The sequence below is a fragment of the Oncorhynchus tshawytscha genome, linkage group LG20 (genome assembly GCF_018296145.1).
Source record: "Oncorhynchus tshawytscha isolate Ot180627B linkage group LG20, Otsh_v2.0, whole genome shotgun sequence".
Classification (NCBI taxonomy): domain Eukaryota; kingdom Metazoa; phylum Chordata; class Actinopteri; order Salmoniformes; family Salmonidae; genus Oncorhynchus; species Oncorhynchus tshawytscha.
In genome coordinates, this window is record NC_056448.1 from 14,023,541 (window position 1) to 14,041,931 (window position 18,391).

The 18,391-nt window shown below is 41.7% G+C and overlaps 1 protein-coding gene across 2 annotated transcripts; it reads left to right on the forward strand.

Annotated features, from left to right (window-relative positions):
- Window positions 1-931: 931 nt before the first annotated feature.
- Window positions 932-17,053, forward strand: LOC112219430 (calsenilin-like). Of its 2 annotated transcripts, XM_042302229.1 has the most exons (9): window positions 932-1,086; window positions 8,790-8,970; window positions 14,454-14,578; window positions 14,898-14,967; window positions 15,325-15,395; window positions 15,544-15,651; window positions 15,859-15,963; window positions 16,330-16,392; window positions 16,684-17,053. In XM_042302229.1, the coding sequence occupies exons 1-9, from the start codon at window positions 952-954 to the stop codon at window positions 16,729-16,731; spliced, it is 906 nt and encodes a 301-aa protein (XP_042158163.1). In that variant the 5' UTR covers window positions 932-951; the 3' UTR covers window positions 16,732-17,053. The 2 variants fall into 2 exon arrangements, with proteins under 2 accessions (XP_042158163.1, XP_042158164.1); XM_042302230.1 differs by lacking the exons at window positions 932-1,086; window positions 8,790-8,970 and adding an exon at window positions 12,814-13,724.
- The last annotated feature ends 1,338 nt before the right edge of the window (window positions 17,054-18,391 follow it).

Consider the following 18,391-nt stretch of genomic DNA (forward strand, 5'->3'; position numbering starts at 1 on the left):
AGCCACTCTTTTCAGTGCAGCACTGCTGTCTTTAAAACTGCTGGTTTTCTTTGGATATATTTTTATATATATTTCAACACTATGAGTTTGGAATAATACTGTGAAATTGTGAAAAGTATTATAATTCCCTTTTCATGTTAGAGCTGTTTGAAAAGGCTGCCTGAAATTGCAGCCTGTTTTGGTGAGATGGTGTTTTGGTCTGCCTGGTGACAGCAGGAAATTGGTTAATAGGCCAATAAGAAAGAGAGTTCCAAACCTCTCTGCCAATAACAGCTAGTTTTCCGTTTTTTTCTCCCAACTCAGACCACTCCCAGACAGTCCTAGCAGAACTCTTGCTTGAGAAATTGCTCTTTGCTAAGAAGCTATTTTTGTTTCTTTTTGACCATTTTAATTGTAAACAATCACAGTAAATTACTTAATTGTTACCCAGAAATGACTTGATATTGATATAAAATGGCTGCATTGGACATTTAAATCCTGGTGATGTGTAAACTGAACATGTGCCCAATTGCACATAGTTTAACTCATCCACAGATTTAGGGATCTCAAGCTAAACTGTATCTTGTTCAAATAAATAATTGTTTAATCTGCTACAGGCTCTGTATTCCGTTGTTTAGCCATAACAGTCTACAATTTACATGTAACTGTCCTACTTGCTTATCACAATGACCAGCAAAATGCGCAAAAGTCTACAGAAAGAACATCAAAGTAAGATATCCCCAATGGGCTCAATACAAATGTAGCTCCCTGTGGGATCAGTTTAATTGGGGATCCGATAGTTGGCCAGGTTCGTGACTGTCTTGTGCTAGATTGGGAAAGACATTCTGCCAGCGGTCAGAATCCCGACCAGGAAAACACCACAGCATGTTCAGAACCACGGACAGCACGTGGAAGAAGGCATACTGGTGGTGCTCTCCCTGTCTCTCTCTCTCTCTTGTGCGGTGCTTTGAAATGAGCGAGTTTATGCCTCACAGGTTACGGTTTACATCAGCATTCTCAGAACAGAAAGTGCGCGCGACTAGACGAACGCCTCAGAGCGGTTTACTGCAAAAAGCAAGAAATCAACATAACATCAACATCATGCAGGTAAATAAAAAAAATATTACATGTATATTTTGATGTGTTGTTTTAATTGTTGGAACAACCTAAACAAACTGCTCAGGCACATTCACTCTCAGGCACATTCACTCTCAAGTTTGAGTTCAGTACGAGGCATATCTGCCAAATCCATGCGCACGTCATTCGTGCAATAAATTACCGCAGAAAAAAAATCATAATTGAGATATTGCATGTCTCATAAAGTGGAAGCACGTGAGTGTTGTTGAATCAATCAAATGCAACAGTAACCAAACTGCTTGTTGATGCCATGGAAAAGTTGTCATGTAAGCTGCTTGGTGTATGAAAATGTATGCACTCTGGATAAGAACGTCCGCTAAATTACCTAAGCATAAATGTCAAATGTGTCACTGATATTGTACCTGCTCTGATAATGACTTTATTCTATGCCATGTTGTGAGAATGGCTAGGGTCAACTTAATTATATTGATTCTTACCATCTGTAGTATTGTGTGTCAGTAGCTTAATTGTGTTGTAACCATGTACTACTTAATTAATTATGAGTATCAAATTCAAGCAGGCCATTACTATTTCATTTTTCAAGTTAAGACATTGTCCAAAGGCAGGCATTCAGATATCACTTAATGTATTTAATCAACTAATGGTGTGCATATTGATATATAGAGTGACTGGCTGTTGTTCAAACCATTGTAGCAATTGTGCTAGACAGAAGTCTAGTAGCTGCAACAAGCTATTTAATAATACAATAGTTGAGCTTGTTGCTGAAGTTGTAAGGTATACGGGGGATTCTTTCTCTCTTGAAGGTGCTCAGCATTCTGTCAGATTCAGTATGTAGACATCACTCATTGCAGCTGCAGCTGGAGTTTGATTCTGTTTTCAGCAGTTGCCTTGCTGTTTGGAGCCATATGTTGAGATTTGACATGAAAACTATTTTGGTTATGACAACTCCCTGTAGAAGCTCAATGTGTTTACTTGTTAATGTGCGAAAGGCTAATTGGGAAAACAAACTGAAAAATATGGAGCTGAAATGCCATCTTGCTTTGAGGGAAAAACAGGTCAAGAAGTAGTTGCAAGTGCCTTCCAGTTAATACACTGTAAATAATGTATAATACACAACCCCCCTGCATTATACAACACACACACACACACACACACACACACACACACGCACGCACACACACGCACACGCACACACACGCACACACACACACGCGCACACACACACACACACACACACACGCACACACACACACACACACACACACACACACGCACACACACACACACACACAACACACACACACACACACACACACACACACACAGTGGGATGTTTAACTGTGATTTTTGATAATTGAACACATTTTTGTTGTTGTCTTCAAAGCAAATGCACACATTTTAATTTAGACAAGATTCCGTAAGTCAGGCATGCATCTTCCAGATGTGTGAGGGGACAGACATGCATAGCGTTACACACAAGAACGGTGTGATGTTGAACCACAACTAAAGGCATTATCCCCTTGGCTTATGTAACAGTGACCTCATGTGATGTCCTTTTCCATCACTCATCTTTCAGCAGCTGTCCTATGCGGTGTGTCTACTAATGCATTTACTGCACTTACTGAACAATATCACTTCCTCTCTTGGACAAAATGTTGACTGTGTTACAAATCAGCCATTCTTTAGGGAGTGAAAAGGACAGAAAGCTCCACAGAAAGTGGTTGTTGAATAAGACCTTAAGAATCCACTCAACAAGTTTGACTGGCAGTTTCACTGACTCCCCAATTGTAAATTAAACTGTGTTCCTTGTTAGATTCACATTGGGAAACAGAGAGGAGCCCTTGATCTTTGTGACCGGAGTGGAGGTAACAACAGAGAAAAAATTGATGAAGGGGAAACAAGGAGGGAGGACATTATCATCAGCCCAGGGATTAGGAGCACTGTGTTCTTTTTTGTTTCCTCTCTGTCTCTCTCTTTCTCTCACTCTCTCAGGTTGTTTGTTTCCACTGGCACTTTGTGGCACTTTAAATAGAGCCTATGGTGAGAGGCGTCTACTTTTGTACAGAGCTTGTGGAACTAGCTCTGCGATGGATTCAGGGTCCATTAGTCCGTTTGAATTTGGTTGATGGTCAGGAAAGTATCCAATGCTCAAGTTAATAATAGCGTATTTGTGAGGGGGAGAGTTCACACACCTAAATGTGAGCTGAAGAAAAGTAGTTGCATAATGAACATAAAGACACACTCCATTGCTCTAAGCAATGTCTTCTGCACAATGACATATAGAACTGCAATGCAAGCCTCTGTACAGCCTCCCTTTTGTATGTACAGCATGCCTTCAAGACTTGCAGTCCACCCCAAAGAAAATGTCATACACTTTTACACTGCCTTCAGACAGTATTCACACCCCTTGACTTTTTCCATATTTTGTTGTGTTACAAAGAGAGATTAACATGGAATTAATTTTCTTAATTTTTTTGTCAACAATATACACAAAATACTCTAATGTCAAAGTGGAAGAACAATTCTAACATTTGTAATAAAAATATATATATAAAAAAATAGATATATAGATCTTGATTAAATAAGTATTCAATCCCCTGAGTCGATACGTGTTAGAATCCCCTTTGGCAGCGATTACAGCTGTGAGTCTTTCTGGGTAAGTCTCTAAAAGATTTCCCCACCTGGATTGTGCAACATTTGCCCGGAATTATTACAAAATTCTTCAAGCTCTATCATTGGTTGTTGACCATTGCTAGACAACTAATTTCATGTATTGCCTTAGATTTTCAAGCAGATTCAAGTCAAAACTTTAACACGGCCACTCAGGAACTGTCTTCTTGGAAAGCAACTCCAGTGTAGATTTGGCCTTGTGTTTTAGGTTAATGTTCTGCTGAAAGGTGAATTCATCTCCCAGTGTCTGGTGGAAAGACTGAACCTGGTTTTCCTCTAGGATTTTGCCTGTGCTTAGCTCCATTCCAATTCTTTTTTATCCTGAAAAACCCAGTCCTTAACGATTACAAGCATACCCATAACATGATGCAGCCACCACTATGCTTGAAAATATGGAGAGTGGTACTCAGTAATGTGTTCCATTGGATTTGCCCCAGGCATAACACTTTGTATTCAGCACAAAAAGTAAATTGCTATGCCACATGTTTTGCCGTATTACTTTAGTGTTTGGTTGCAAACAGGATGCTTTTTAAATTTTTATATTTGTATTCTGGACAGGCTTCGTTCTTTTCACTTTGTCAATTAGGTTAGTATTGTGGTGTAACTACAATGTTGTTGATTCTTCCTACATTTTTTCATATCACAGCCATTAAACTATGTAACTGTTTTAAAGTCACCATTGGCCTCATGGTGAATCCCTAAGTGGTTTCCTTCCTCTCCGGCAACTGAGTTAGGAAGGAGGCCTGTATCTTTGTAGTGACTGGGCGAATTGATACACCATCCAAAGTGAAATTAATAACTTCACCATGCTCAAAGGGATATTCCATGTCCTTTTTTTACCCATCTACCAATAGGTGCCCTTCTTTACGAGGCGTTGGAAAACCTCCCTGGTCTACAGTATGTGGTTAAATCTGTGTTTGAAATTCACTGCTCGTCTGAGGGACATTGCAGATAATTGTAAGTGTGGGGTACAGAGATGAGGTAGTTAAGGGGTGTGAACACTTTCTGAAGGCACTATCTTGGGACCGTCCACAAAAGCAACGAGGGAGCGTTATGTAAATGATATAACCATTTCCACTGTAGTTGTCCCACTCTACTGTATTTTGACTGAGAGAGAGAGACACAGTGCACAGAGATGATATTAAATACAACATAATAACAGTGTTCTGAGTTACAGTGCATCCCTCTGTGACAATAATCAGCTGATCCCAGCTGTTCCATGCAGCCAGGCATTATGAGTACAACGGAAGCCTAGAGCAGATGTTCTCACCATAGGAGGCACAGCGTGCCAAGGTCTTGTGTGGGGTACGCGGGACCTGGCTTGATTGGATTTTTTTATTTGTACTTTTTCCGTTCGCAATTGTTTAGACCGATCTAAAAACAACACATGATTTCGTGATACTTTAGGCCAGAACCAAGTGGTAAAATGCCAGAGGAAAATGCTACTCTGATGCACATGGGAACATCAGAGGGGTTTGTCTCTATGACCGAAGCTGAGTTTCTATCATCTACAGTCGAGGAGTCAAAGAAATTGGACTTTGCTAGGAAGTGATCTTATATGGGACTCATTTGATCTGTTCACTTTCTGTAAAAGAAAATATGTAGAATTAAAAGGAGGGTTCATATTAATTATCATAATAAAAACATATGTAGTAGTGGAATAACATTTGGGGAAATCTGGTCCAGACAGTCCATTATCATTATTATTATTATTATTAAATATACTATCTAAAATATGTCAGGAGTCTTTTTAAACTAAGTAGAATTGTAGGAAATGAGCTTAAAAACCCTTAAATTAAACAACATCAAGCTGGTGGTGTATTTAATATAGGCTATCTCAATAGACAATAATAATACAAAAAGGGTGGGGCTTTGGCGTGTGAAAATGTGAAAAAGGGGGCACTTGTGAAAAAAGGTTTTGCCCTGCCCTAAAGGGTCTGCGATTTACCAGCCAGTTGCACTGTACCCTGAAGCTTCTCAACTGCTGGCCCCTTTCTAACCAAACTATACAAAACCGGAATAAATAGTTACAATTACTTAGGAAATATGTAAAAATGAGCTCTTTCCCAAAAGGTCACAGTAGTTGAGGAACCCCTCAGGCCTGTAGATCTAAACAGAAAGAATTTCATACATTGCGATTTCAGACTCAGTGGTCAAAAGTAACCACACTGTTGCTTCTATTGGATTGTTCATTGAACAATTCATACAGGCAAATAAAATGTATTTGTCGCGAAATCTGCTTTAGCTCGCCAATAGGAGAAAGGAAGCAGGATTGATTGAGAGAGGAAGAGACATCTTGGAGGAGTGTATGGGGACTATTTGAAGTATTTCTGTAAAAAAGCGAAAATGTATTTGCTTGTCCAAGTATGTATTATGTAGTATATAAACATTTCTCTTTGGAGTATTTCTCCCACAAGAAAATGTCCCTTGTGCATTGTCTTTAGCTAAAGGCCAAAAAGTTACCTTAAACTGTACTGTAGTGATCCAGGTCAGGGCAGGGAAAGTTCATCTTTCGGGATTGTATACAGACAATCTGTATTTAGCAATCCTGTTATGGGCCAGTTCTACTGGAGTGGTGAGTGTACCACCTCACTGTGATCCATGGCAAGAGAAGAAGGGGAAGGATGCTGTATCTGTGTTGCATGTCAATGAGCTCTGTGTACACTGTGTTCTCCTACTCTGTCAGGACCAAGGGAGAGGCTACAAACTCCACACACACGGGGAGAAAGAGGGGCTGACAATTAAGAGGGCATGTGTTGGTGACGTGTGGTGATCAGCGGATGGTGCAGTCTCCCACAGTGTGCATGATGAGTTGGATTATTAAGAGAGGATAGTTAAACCCTGCTGCATCTCCCACATGTCAGGCTAAATGTTAATAATGTAGTACTGCGGATGCCAGGGCCTACATGTATGTATGTATGTATGTGTGTGTGTGTTTTTGGGTTGGTAGGGGATGGTCTCTCGTCCTGGTGTTTAACACATGGCTGGTACTCAGTGTTTAACACATGGCTTGTACTCAGTGTTTAACGCATGGCTGGTACTCAGTGTTTAACACATGGCTGGTACTCAGAGTTTAACACGTGGCTGGTACTCAGTGTTTAACGCATGGCTGGTACTCAGAGTTTAACACATGGCTGGTACTCAGTGTTTAACACATGGCTGGTAATCAGTGTTTAACACATGGCTGGTAATCAGAGTTTAACACATGGCTGGTATTCAGTGTTTAACACATGGCTGGTACTCATCCCCACCATGGCAGCTGACTCTGATCTTTTATTCATGCTGTTTTAAGGAGTGTGAATTATTGAGTGTGTTCCTCAGTGCTCTGTACGCCTTGGCTTCCTTTCATATTCAAATAGGAGATGAGGAGATTACGAGGGGGCTGGGAATCTCCCCCGATATTTTGCTCCATTCTCTCCTCAAATAATGTAACAAAACAAGAACGCATGTGTGCCGCCTTGCGCATGCATACATACAAACACACACGCATACATACACACGCATACACACACGCATACACACACACACACACACACACACACACACACACACACACACACACACACACACACACACACACACACACACACACACACACACACACACACACACACACACACACACACACACACACACACACACACACACACACACACACACACACACACACACACATTAACAGAGAATATCTTTTACATAGTCACACACATACAGTACTCTGCCATGCACACCCATACCTACTAGTGGGCCTTCCATTCCCCATCAATCCAGGGGTGATAAAGCTTCCTCTCTCCTTATCTATTATTTTCTTCATCCATGTCATCCTACAGCCCATTCTCCTCTTATCTTCAGTCACAGCATCCTGCATGTCTTCAGCCTCGGTGAACTGACTGTAACTTTGATATGTAATGCGTAGGTGGCAAGTTGAAAGAATTGACAACTTTAAAGGATTTTTTTTCCATTTTGGTATATTGAAAATAAAAAGCAGAAATGTTTCATTTACATTAGTAATCACACCGCTGAGTCAATACTTTGTAGCAGCACCTTTGGCAGCGATTATAGCTGTGAGTCTTTTCTTATTAAGTCTTTGAGTTTCTGAGTTTTTGAGTTTCCACACCTGGAACATTTGCCCATTTATTCTTTTAAAAAACTCTTCAAGCTCTGTCAAATTGGTTGTAGATCATTGCTAGACAACCATTTTCAGGTCTTGCCATATATGTTCAAGTAGATTTATGTCAAAACTATAACTTGGCCACTCAGGAGCATTCACTGTCTTCTCCTGAACTTTTTTAGGCTTGTCATAACAAAAGGGTACCATCTCAGCGGTCTTCGAGTGTCCACCCTGACATTGGAAGGTTGGGAGTTCGATCCCCGGCCGAGTCATACCAAAGGCTGTAAAAATGGGACCTGATGTGTCTCTGCTGCTTGATACTCAGCATTAAGGAGATAGATTGTTTGATATTGAAAGAAAATGAAGGCCCTGCAATAGATTAGCGTCCTGTCCAGGGAGTGTATTTGTACATCACATGCCAAGGCTCGTGCAAGGCTACAAAGTGGTTGAATACTTATTGACGCAAGACATTTCAACTTTTAATTTTTAATTCATTTTTAAAAAACGAAGTTCCACTTTGACATTATGGGTATTGACAAAAACATCTCTAAGCCATTTTAAATTCAGGCTGTAACACAACCAAATGTGGAAAAAGTCCAGGGGTGTGAATAATTTCTGAAGGCACTGTATAACTTTCGAAATACTGCCACTATGATGCATTTTGCAAAAACGCACAATCATACAGTATGATGCAAAATGCATGGACAAAAATAGATTCATGAAACAAAAAGTGGAATAGGGATGGCTTATGGGTGGCTTTTTTGTCCACATTTTCCGTAATATCATGTTCTTTTTCTTCCTCCCCCTCTCTGTCCAGCCTATACATTCTCCTCTGTGCATCCTCTAACCCTTCTGTACCAGCAGTCTTCTCTGTAGTGTCCTTACCCCTCTCTCTGTCACCTGTTAACCAAGTTAGTTCTGTGTCCCCCAGGCTGATGGAAAGGGAGTGGACGGTGGCCTGCTGCCTGATGCCAACGGGAAGGAGCCCAGCCAAGGAGGACAGAGGGAGGACAGAGGGAAATGGCAGAAGCCCCGAATCACTCGTAAATCTCTGATGAAGTGCTGCCTCGTCAAATGGATCATTGACAGCACCACAAACACTCAGGGGCCAGGTAGGTCAGGGACAGTGCCAAACTTACATGAGGCTCTGTCATCCCAGCTACAGAGTTGTATGTGTTCTTCCCTGTGTGGGATAGCTGGGGTGGAGTGAAGACGAAGGCAGAGGAGAGGGGGAGGGGATGCAGGTAAGATTAATTTGAATGCGTCTACCCCATTTTATAGGACTATATTTTAACTCTGTCATCTCTCTTGCTGTCTCTCAGTGGACTTCTACTGTGCTAGCCACTCGTCTTTTTGTGTCACTTCAATATACTATCAATAAATCTCTATTCGTTCTCCACAATCCCAGCAAACTGATTGCCGTAGGCTTACTGCTGAGACTTGCCCTGTTAACTCTCCTGTAAACTCTCCTGTAAACTCTCCTGTAAACTCTCCTGTTAACTCTCCTGTAAACTCTCCTGTAAACTCTCCTGTTAACTCTCCTGTAAACTCTCCTCCTGTTAACTCTCCTGTAAACTCTCCTGTTAACTCTCCTGTTAACTCTCCTGTTAACTCTCCTGTTAACTCTCCTGTAAACTCTCCTGTAAACTCTCCTCCTGTAAACTCTCCTGTAAACTCTCCTCCTGTAAACTCTCCTGTAAACTCTCCTCCTGTAAACTCTCCTGTAAACTCTCCTGTAAACTCTCCTGTAAACTCTCCTCCTGTAAACTCTCCTGTAAACTCTCCTCCTGTAAACTCTCCTGTAAACTCTCCTGTAAACTCTCCTCCTGTTAACTCTCCTGTAAACTCTCCTGTAAACTCTCCTGTAAACTCTCCTCCTGTAAACTCTCCTGTAAACTCTCCTGTTAACTCTCCTCCTGTAAACTCTCCTGTTAACTCTCCTGTAAACTCTCCTCCTGTTAACTCTCCTGTAAACTCTCCTGTAAACTCTCCTCCTGTAAACTCTCCTGTAAACTCTCCTGTTAACTCTCCTCCTGTAAACTCTCCTGTTAACTCTCCTGTAAACTCTCCTCCTGTAAACTCTCCTGTAAACTCTCCTGTAAACTCTCCTGTAAACTCTCCTGTAAACTCTCCTCCTGTAAACTCTCCTGTAAACTCTCCTCCTGTAAACTCTCCTGTAAACTCTCCTGTAAACTCTCCTGTAAACTCTCCTCCTGTTAACTCTCCTGTAAACTCTCCTGTAAACTCTCCTCCTGTAAACTCTCCTGTAAACTCTCCTGTTAACTCTCCTCCTGTAAACTCTCCTGTAAACTCTCCTGTAAACTCTCCTGTAAACTCTCCTGTAAACTCTCCTCCTGTAAACTCTCCTGTTAACTCTCCTGTAAACTCTCCTGTAAACTCTCCTGTAAACTCTCTCCTGTAAACTCTCTCCTGTAAACTCTCCTGTAAACTCTCCTGTAAACTCTCCTCCTGTAAACTCTCCTGTAAACTCTCCTGTAAACTCTCCTGTAAACTCTCCTGTAAACTCTCCTGTAAACTCTCCTGTAAACTCTCCTGTAAACTCTCCTGTAAACTCTCCTCCTGTAAACTCTCCTAACTCTCCTGTAAACTCTCCTGTAAACTCTCCTGTAAACTCTCCTAAACTCTCCTCCTGTAAACTCTCCTGTTAACTCTCCTGTAAACTCTCCTGTAAACTCTCCTGTAAACTCTCCTCCTGTAAACTCCTGTAAACTCCTGTTAACTCTCCTGTAAACTCTCCTCCTGTTAACTCTCCTGTTAACTCTCCTGTTAACTCTCCTCCTGTAAACTCTCCCACTCTCTCCTTTTTCTCTTCTTTCCTTTTCCTTCAGTTATTTTAGTAGGGATTTAGAAAGCTTAAAATGATAATTGAAATAAAAGTCCCAGTGTTGACAGTAATGTACCAGTCATCTCTTAGTGGAGGGAAGCTGCCTCCAGAAAGAAACTATGGCCAGTCATTTTGTCAAATTGGTAATGATCAATGACTTTTATTTCAAAGCCTTTGTGGATGACTTGCTATACCCTTTTTCAGGAACACGTACAACACATGCAAAAAGATATTGTTAAGTAAATAAGGGTGTTGTTGAAAGAGTACATTATTTGTTTTTTCTGTCCAGCACCTGAACTAGTTTGATATTTGTAATTTTATACGGGTGGAAGTATGAGCTGAATATGGAGGGAGTAGCAGAGTGCCTGTTACTGCTTGTACCCCCGGTATGCCCTCGTTTTCTCTATCTATCTAAATTATTGACATTGCCCTTCTGTGCATGCAGACTGGGGCTAACATGTTCATGTGCACTCACCAGAGCGAAGAGACCTCCAACCACCATCCCGCCCCCCCATGTTAACCCCTCCGCCGCCCTGCCCTGCGTCAACTCTAAGCCCTTTCCAGTAAGGAACCACCAATACAACCATGTCTAGGCATTGCCATCTGCTGGATAGTATTAATCATTACATGACACAATATAAGTGCTCTCTATGTACACCAGATGGTAGTCACACACTCTGGCAGTCTTAGAACCTTTCAGAGGGAGGGAGGGAGGGAGGGAGGGAGGGAGGGAGGGAGGGAGGGAGGGAGGGAGGGAGGGAGGGAGGGAGGGGGAGGGAGGGAGGGAGGGAGGGAGGGAGGGAGGGAGGGGGAGGGAGGGAGGGAGGGACTGTAAGCAGATGGTTGTGTTTTTGTGAGTTGCTGTCGTATGATTGATATTCTGGGGCTATGGGCCTTCATGACGTTCTCATTACTGCTGTTATTAATGTTTGCTCTGAAGAGTGCAGAAATGCCGATATGCCAGCATTAAGCCTTGTCCATCTTTAATGAAACGGATAGATCAGCATTTAGGGAGCATGGACATTTTGCTGCTGTCTTCGTTTTCAATGGTTTATTACATGAGCTAACCTTGTACTGTATGCATGAACACAAGGCTCTGCCTGACACTGTTGTGGCAGTTCTTACGGTTATAGAGACATCAGTGGATTAAAAACGCTCTGTGATCATTCTGATGGTAGTGGTTTGGTCACCTGTGCTTGCTCTTTGTAGGAATAGAGTTGAAAGTGAGGATACTGTTATCTTTAAAATACAAATGTTTGACATTTATGTGTTTGCAAAGTAGTACTCGGAAATTATGAACAGGGGCTCATTTGTGGGACTGTGTTCCCGGTGCAGTGGTGCAGCTGTGCTTCAGTGGTTTCCCTACAGTGTCCACAAGGTGCAGCACCTTGATGTGCAGCATAAAGAAGATTGAGTCCAGTGGCTAACTCCATCTAAATCTCTCTCTGGTAAAAATGCATTTCTGGCCTGTTCCCATTCCAGTCCTAAGACCAGTATTTTGCATCTCACTGATTTATCCTCCCCTGCTCCTCTCTCAGCTCCTGCTTAAACTCTCTCCAATAAGATGTGCACACTCATCAGTTATGAACTCTACCTCTATTAGTATTTTTTACTGCTTCACACTCATCAGTTATGAACTCTACCTCTATTCGTATTTTTTACTGCTTCACACTCATCAGTTATGAACTCTACCTCTATTCGTATTTTTTACTGCCTCACACTCACCAGTTATGAACTCTACCTCTATTCGTATTTTTTACTGCCTCACACTCACCAGTTATGAACTCTACCTCTATTCGTATTTTTTACTGCCTCACACTCATGCACACCACAACTGATATCATGAAAGCATTGGTGGATTGTCAATGAATGTTGCTAAAACTTTACAGAGACTTTGTAAGGTGTTTTGGGATAGGAAAAAGTAATTAGGGCACTAATTACCTCCACAATTCTTATTTTTTAAAGTCCCTTAATAAACTCAATTGAAATATCAGTTTGTTGAATTAGAACCACAATGTGAGGTTTCTTTTTGAATCCAGTTGGCTGTGTGAATGGGGAGATAGACACAGGCAGCACCACACAGGGCAGGGCAGACTCCTTCACTCTAAGTGCTGCTGGTCATATTCCAGCCATCAGTGGATGTGGATCAATGCCTGGTTTACAGCTTTACATCATCCTTGAAATGCCTGGGAAAACAAAGAAACGCTCAGACCGTCAATTAGAAACTATTAGTGAAAAAACAACACATAATCTCTCCGGTCTCGCTGCCCTACTCCCCTCTCTCATCTTCCTCACTCGCTCCAACTGGAGACTGCACTAGAGGGATAATTCCTGTCTTGATGGACCTGTAGGACAGACTTACCCAAAAAGGGAGACACAGGGGGTTCAGCCCTTAACTGGTGCAGAATGTATACTACGGAAGATACTTCACAGAGGATGGAGATATTTGGGAGATGAGGAATCAAGTGGTATATGTTTGTTTTCAACTCAATACCATGCACTGGACTTGGATTTAGAGGGACTTTTTGAAGACAAGAAGATATTATCATCAAACTCACCTTTTTGCTTTTGCTGGATATCAAGGGGTTAAATGAAGGGCACCTGGAACAGAGTGACTGTTAATGGATCTCTACCTTCACTCTATCTTTACCGTCTTCATCACGAGGAGCATCGTCACCTGAGAGTTCACTTCCTTTAACACTGTGTGTGGGTGGGAAAATGGGGGGAGTAAAGTGTGACCAATAGATTTCAGGGTTCGCAGCTATTTTTCAGACATCTTGTTCAATTGTTTGTTTTGATGTTTTCTTAGACACACACATCCGGCAGCAAACATTTGTTAAGTTGTGGAAAACGCATCCAATATGTTCAGAGCTGGCCAATAGCAAGCTGATAAAGGTTCTTATTCAAACAAGTCAGCCATGGTGCTGGAAGGCATGGAACTGATTGCAATTACTGTAGTCATTGGCCTGTTTTTTGTAGTGTTCAAGCAGTTTGGTGTCTGGGAGCCCTTGACATTAGATGGTAAGTAACAAGGAGAGACTCTACAGTGCCCTGTTCTTTTCAAGGCCATCATATTCCTCACAGATAGACAGAAGCTTCTTGTACTGTGTTGGTGATAGTTGAAGATATACATGGATTTCAGTGTTGTCACTTTATGAGAGAAGACGGGCTTCCACTGCAACTCTAGACAAACTGCCTCAAGACAACGACGGTTTCATGTCTTATTACTGGTTTATAGAGAAAGAAATGACTTACACCAAAATACTGTGACTGTCTGGCTTAATCTGATTGTATGTGTTCCCCCCTTCTCACTTCCCTACACTTCAATTTCTCCCCTGTCTTCCTCTCCCCATTCCTCGCTCTGTTTGTTTGTATTTCATAGATGGTGAGCACACACACAGTAGTAACTCCCTGTATTCGTCATTTCCTTTTGTTATTCATTCATCATCCTCTCCCACTTTATTGTTCACATGTCCACCTTCTTTTTGCCAAAATATTGTACACCATTTTCATCAAATCCAATTTCTCTGTTACCCACCACACAAATTGCTCTCCCTCCCAATTTGTTCTGATTGTCCCGTCTTCCTCTCCTGATTTCAACCTTTCTCATCCGCTCCCGTCCTATTCTTGCCTCTCACCTGATCCACATTCTTCCCTCCCTTTCACCTTGCACCTCTCCCCTTCTCCCGACTCTCCTTCATTTCCCTGGGTTCTCCTCCTCTCTCTCTTTCCCTCTCCTCTCTCAAACAGAGAGTAGCGACTGTGAATTGGAGCTTTCTACTGTTCGTCACCAGCCTGAAGGCTTGGAACAGCTCCAGGTCCAGACCCAGTTCACCAAGAAGGAGTTGCAGTCACTCTACAGAGGCTTTAAAAACGTGCGACTGGGACTTGGCTGGGCGTGGAGCACCGAGTGGGAGTGGGGTGGAGGTTAAACACACACTGTCAGGGACTTGAAGGACTGCAAAGATATCATCTTACAATATGTTTGATATACTTGCATAGCTACACACATTTATTTACACAGATATTTACACTCACTCACTCACTAGGAGCTGTTACACATATATTAGCCGATAACAAACCGTTAGATATATCTATTTTCATAGATATTTAACTACATTTATAAATACATACAGCGCATACAAGTTAAGCACTTAGTACTTATTAAATATATTTTAATTTCCCTCTGAACAGGAGTGTCCCAGCGGGCTGGTGGATGAGGAGACTTTCAAGAACATCTACTCACAGTTCTTCCCCCAGGGAGGTAGGAGTCTGCCCTCAAGTGATGTAAGGGAGGCACAATGGAATAGTACAGCAGAGAGGTAGTACTGCAGATAGGTGGGAGACTCCCTTTCAACTGCTGCTACGTTGTTAGCTCTTTCAATGGGCTGTGATTTAATAGAGAGCATTATCATACTGTTTTATAATCAACATTTGATAAGAAATTGAAGATTCTGACAACTCAGAACCTCACCTATTGATTTACATATGCTGTAAAGACTGACCCATTTCACCCAGAGCGACCGTCAAAGTGGATAAAAGGGGAAAGAGAATAAATAACCAGCTGTCACCCACTGTATACCTGCCTAATGTTAACTACATTATCGGTATCCCTTCTCAGATGCCACCACATATGCACATTTCCTGTTCAACGCATTTGACATGGACAGAAATGGCTCTATCCGTTTCGAGGTAAGCAAAGCTCCTCTTAAATTAGGTCAGTTGTCCTCTCGTATAAAACCTTCCAGAACAATCAACCTTAGCCATCCCGATAAAACATATTGCCTTCAGTAGATGAAATACTTCGACAGTCAGTAAGGTTTTCTATGTTTTTTTGCAGGACTTTGTGATTGGACTATCTGTACTGCTCAGAGGTTCAGAAACAGAGAAACTCCGATGGGCCTTCAATCTGTATGATATCAACAAGGATGGCTACATCACCAAGGAGGTACAGTGTAAGGTCATGCATTTCCTGTTTGTTGCATAGAGATGCTCTTCTGCTAGACATAACACTCCAAGACCTGGCGCTGACTCATGACTGTATGTGTGTGCGGGTGTGTGCGTGTGTGTGGTGTGTGTGCGTGTGTGTGTGTGTGTGTGTGTGTGTGTGTGTGTGTGTGTGTGTGTGTGTGTGTGTGTGTGTGTGTGTGTACAGGAGATGTTGGCCATAATGACGTCCATCTATGACATGATGGGCAGGTATACCTCTCCCAGTGTACGAGATATTGATCCATCTGAGCATGTGGACAAGTTCTTTCAGGTACATAAGCCCCCAGTGTATGACCCCCTCCCACCTCACCCCCATGTCTAACATTTTACCTTGATTAACACCTTCTGTCCTTATGTTTGTGTTGTTTCTGTCCTAAATATGTATGTTTTGGCTATTGTGTAATAAGAACTCTCGTCTGTTTGAGTTTTCCCAACCTAAATGCTTCACATTTTGTTACTGTGGAAGCGCACAACCGGCCCAGCGTCGTCCGGGTTAGGGTTTGGCCGGGGTAGGCCGTCATTGTCAATAAGAATTTGTTCTTAACTGACTTGCCTAGTTAAATAAAGGATAAATAAAATTCAAAAATTGTAGTTCTGTATGTAATCGTATGAGATATTTAATGGCTAGCTTTTTCAGAAAATGGATCGGAACAGAGACGGGGTGGTGACCATTGATGAGTTCATAGAGACTTGTCAGAAGGTAAACACATCCTCCACAATCTTTACTGATGATAAGATGTACTGTACATCATGTTAGAATGCCCAGACAAGCCACATGCTATTACATGGCTTTAACTCGCCTGGCTAACATTCCAGGTATTCCTGTAGCTGGCAGACAGCAGGTTAACTGACAGGTTTGTCTAACAGAACCTGTTCATGTTGGAGGAACACAAAGCATATGAAGAGCTAAGAACAGTTCTGCCATAAGTAGTGTTCAATTGACATTGTGTCCTTAACAACTGATTCCTCAACTTTTCATTTCTCTCACCAGGATGAAAATATCATGGCCTCCATGCAGCTCTTTGAGAACGTCATCTAGGTCTAGGAACGGAAGGAGAACATGGATAGAAGTATAAGTCCTGATGACCTTTTATTGCTTCCGATACCAGACCCTACAAGCCCCTCTACACTTTAACCCCTCACCGTTTGATAATAGAAAAATATTCACACACATCGAGATGAGGACAGTAAACATTTGGCAGGGGGCATAGGGAAATGACCTTTTAAACGTTTGATTCCACTACGCACTGTATATGGGAAAATAATCCCTTCAATGGTTCTATTGACAGTAGAGGTCGACCGATTATGATTTTTCAACGCCGATACCGATGCCGATTATTGAAGGACCAAAAAAGCCAATACTGATTAATCGGACTATTTTTTTAAACTTATTTGTAATAATGACAATTACAACAATACTGAATGAACACTTATTTTAACTTAATATAATACATCAATAAAATCAATTTAGCCTAAAATCAATAATGAAACATGTTCAATTTGGTTTAAATAATGCAAAAACAAAGTGTTGGAGAAGAAAGTAAAAGTGCAATATGTGCCATGTAAGAAAGCTAACGTTTAAGTTCCTTGCTCAGAGCATGAGAACATATGAAAGCTGGTGGTTCCTTTTAACATGAGTCTTCAATATTCCCAGGTAAGAAGTTTTAGGTTGTAGTTATTCTAGGAATTATAGGACTATTGCTCTCTATACGATTTGTATTTCATATACCTTTGACTATTGGATGTTCTAATAGGCACTTTAGTATGCCAGTGTAACAGTATATTTTCCATCCCTCTCCTCGCTCCTACCTGGGCTCGAACCAGGGACACATCGACACCAGCCACTCTCGAAGCAGTGTTACCCAAGCAGAGCAAGGGGAACAATTACTCCAAATCTCAGAGCGAGTGACGCTATTAGCGCGCAACCTGCTAACTAGCTAGCCATTTCACATCGGTTACACCAGCCTAATCTTGGGAGTTGATAGGCTTGAAGTCATAAACAGCTGCTGGCAAACGCACGAAAGTGCTGTTTGAATGAATGCTTATGAGCCTGCTGGTGCCTACCATCGCTCAGTCAGACTGCTCTATCAAATCATAGACTTAGTTTTAACATGATAACACACCGAAATACGAGCCTTAGGTCATTAATATGGTCAAATCCGGAAACTATCATCTCGAAAAACAAGACGTTTATTCTTTCAGTGAAATACGGAACCGTTCCGTATTTTATCTAACGGGTGGCATCCATAAGTCTAAATATTCCTGTTACATTGCACAACCTTCAATGTTATTCTGGCAAATTAGTTTGCAACGAGCCAGGTGGCCCAAACTGTTGCATATACCCTGACTCTGCGTGCAATGAACGCAAGGGAAGTGACACAATTTCACCTGGATAATATTGCCTGCTAACCTGGATTTCTTTTAGCTAAACATAAACGTTTAAAAATATATACTTCTGTGTCTTGATTTTAAGAAAGGCATTGATGTTTATGGTTAGGTACAGTCGTGCAACGATTGTGCTTTTTTCGCAAATGCGATTTTGTTAAAACATCCCTTGTTTGGCGAAGTTGGCTGTCTTTGTTAGGAAGAAATAGTCTTCACACAGTTCGCAACGAGCCAGGCGGCCAAAACTGCTGCATATACCCTGACTCTGTTGCAAGAGAAGTGACACATTTTCCCTAGTTAAAAGAAATTAATGT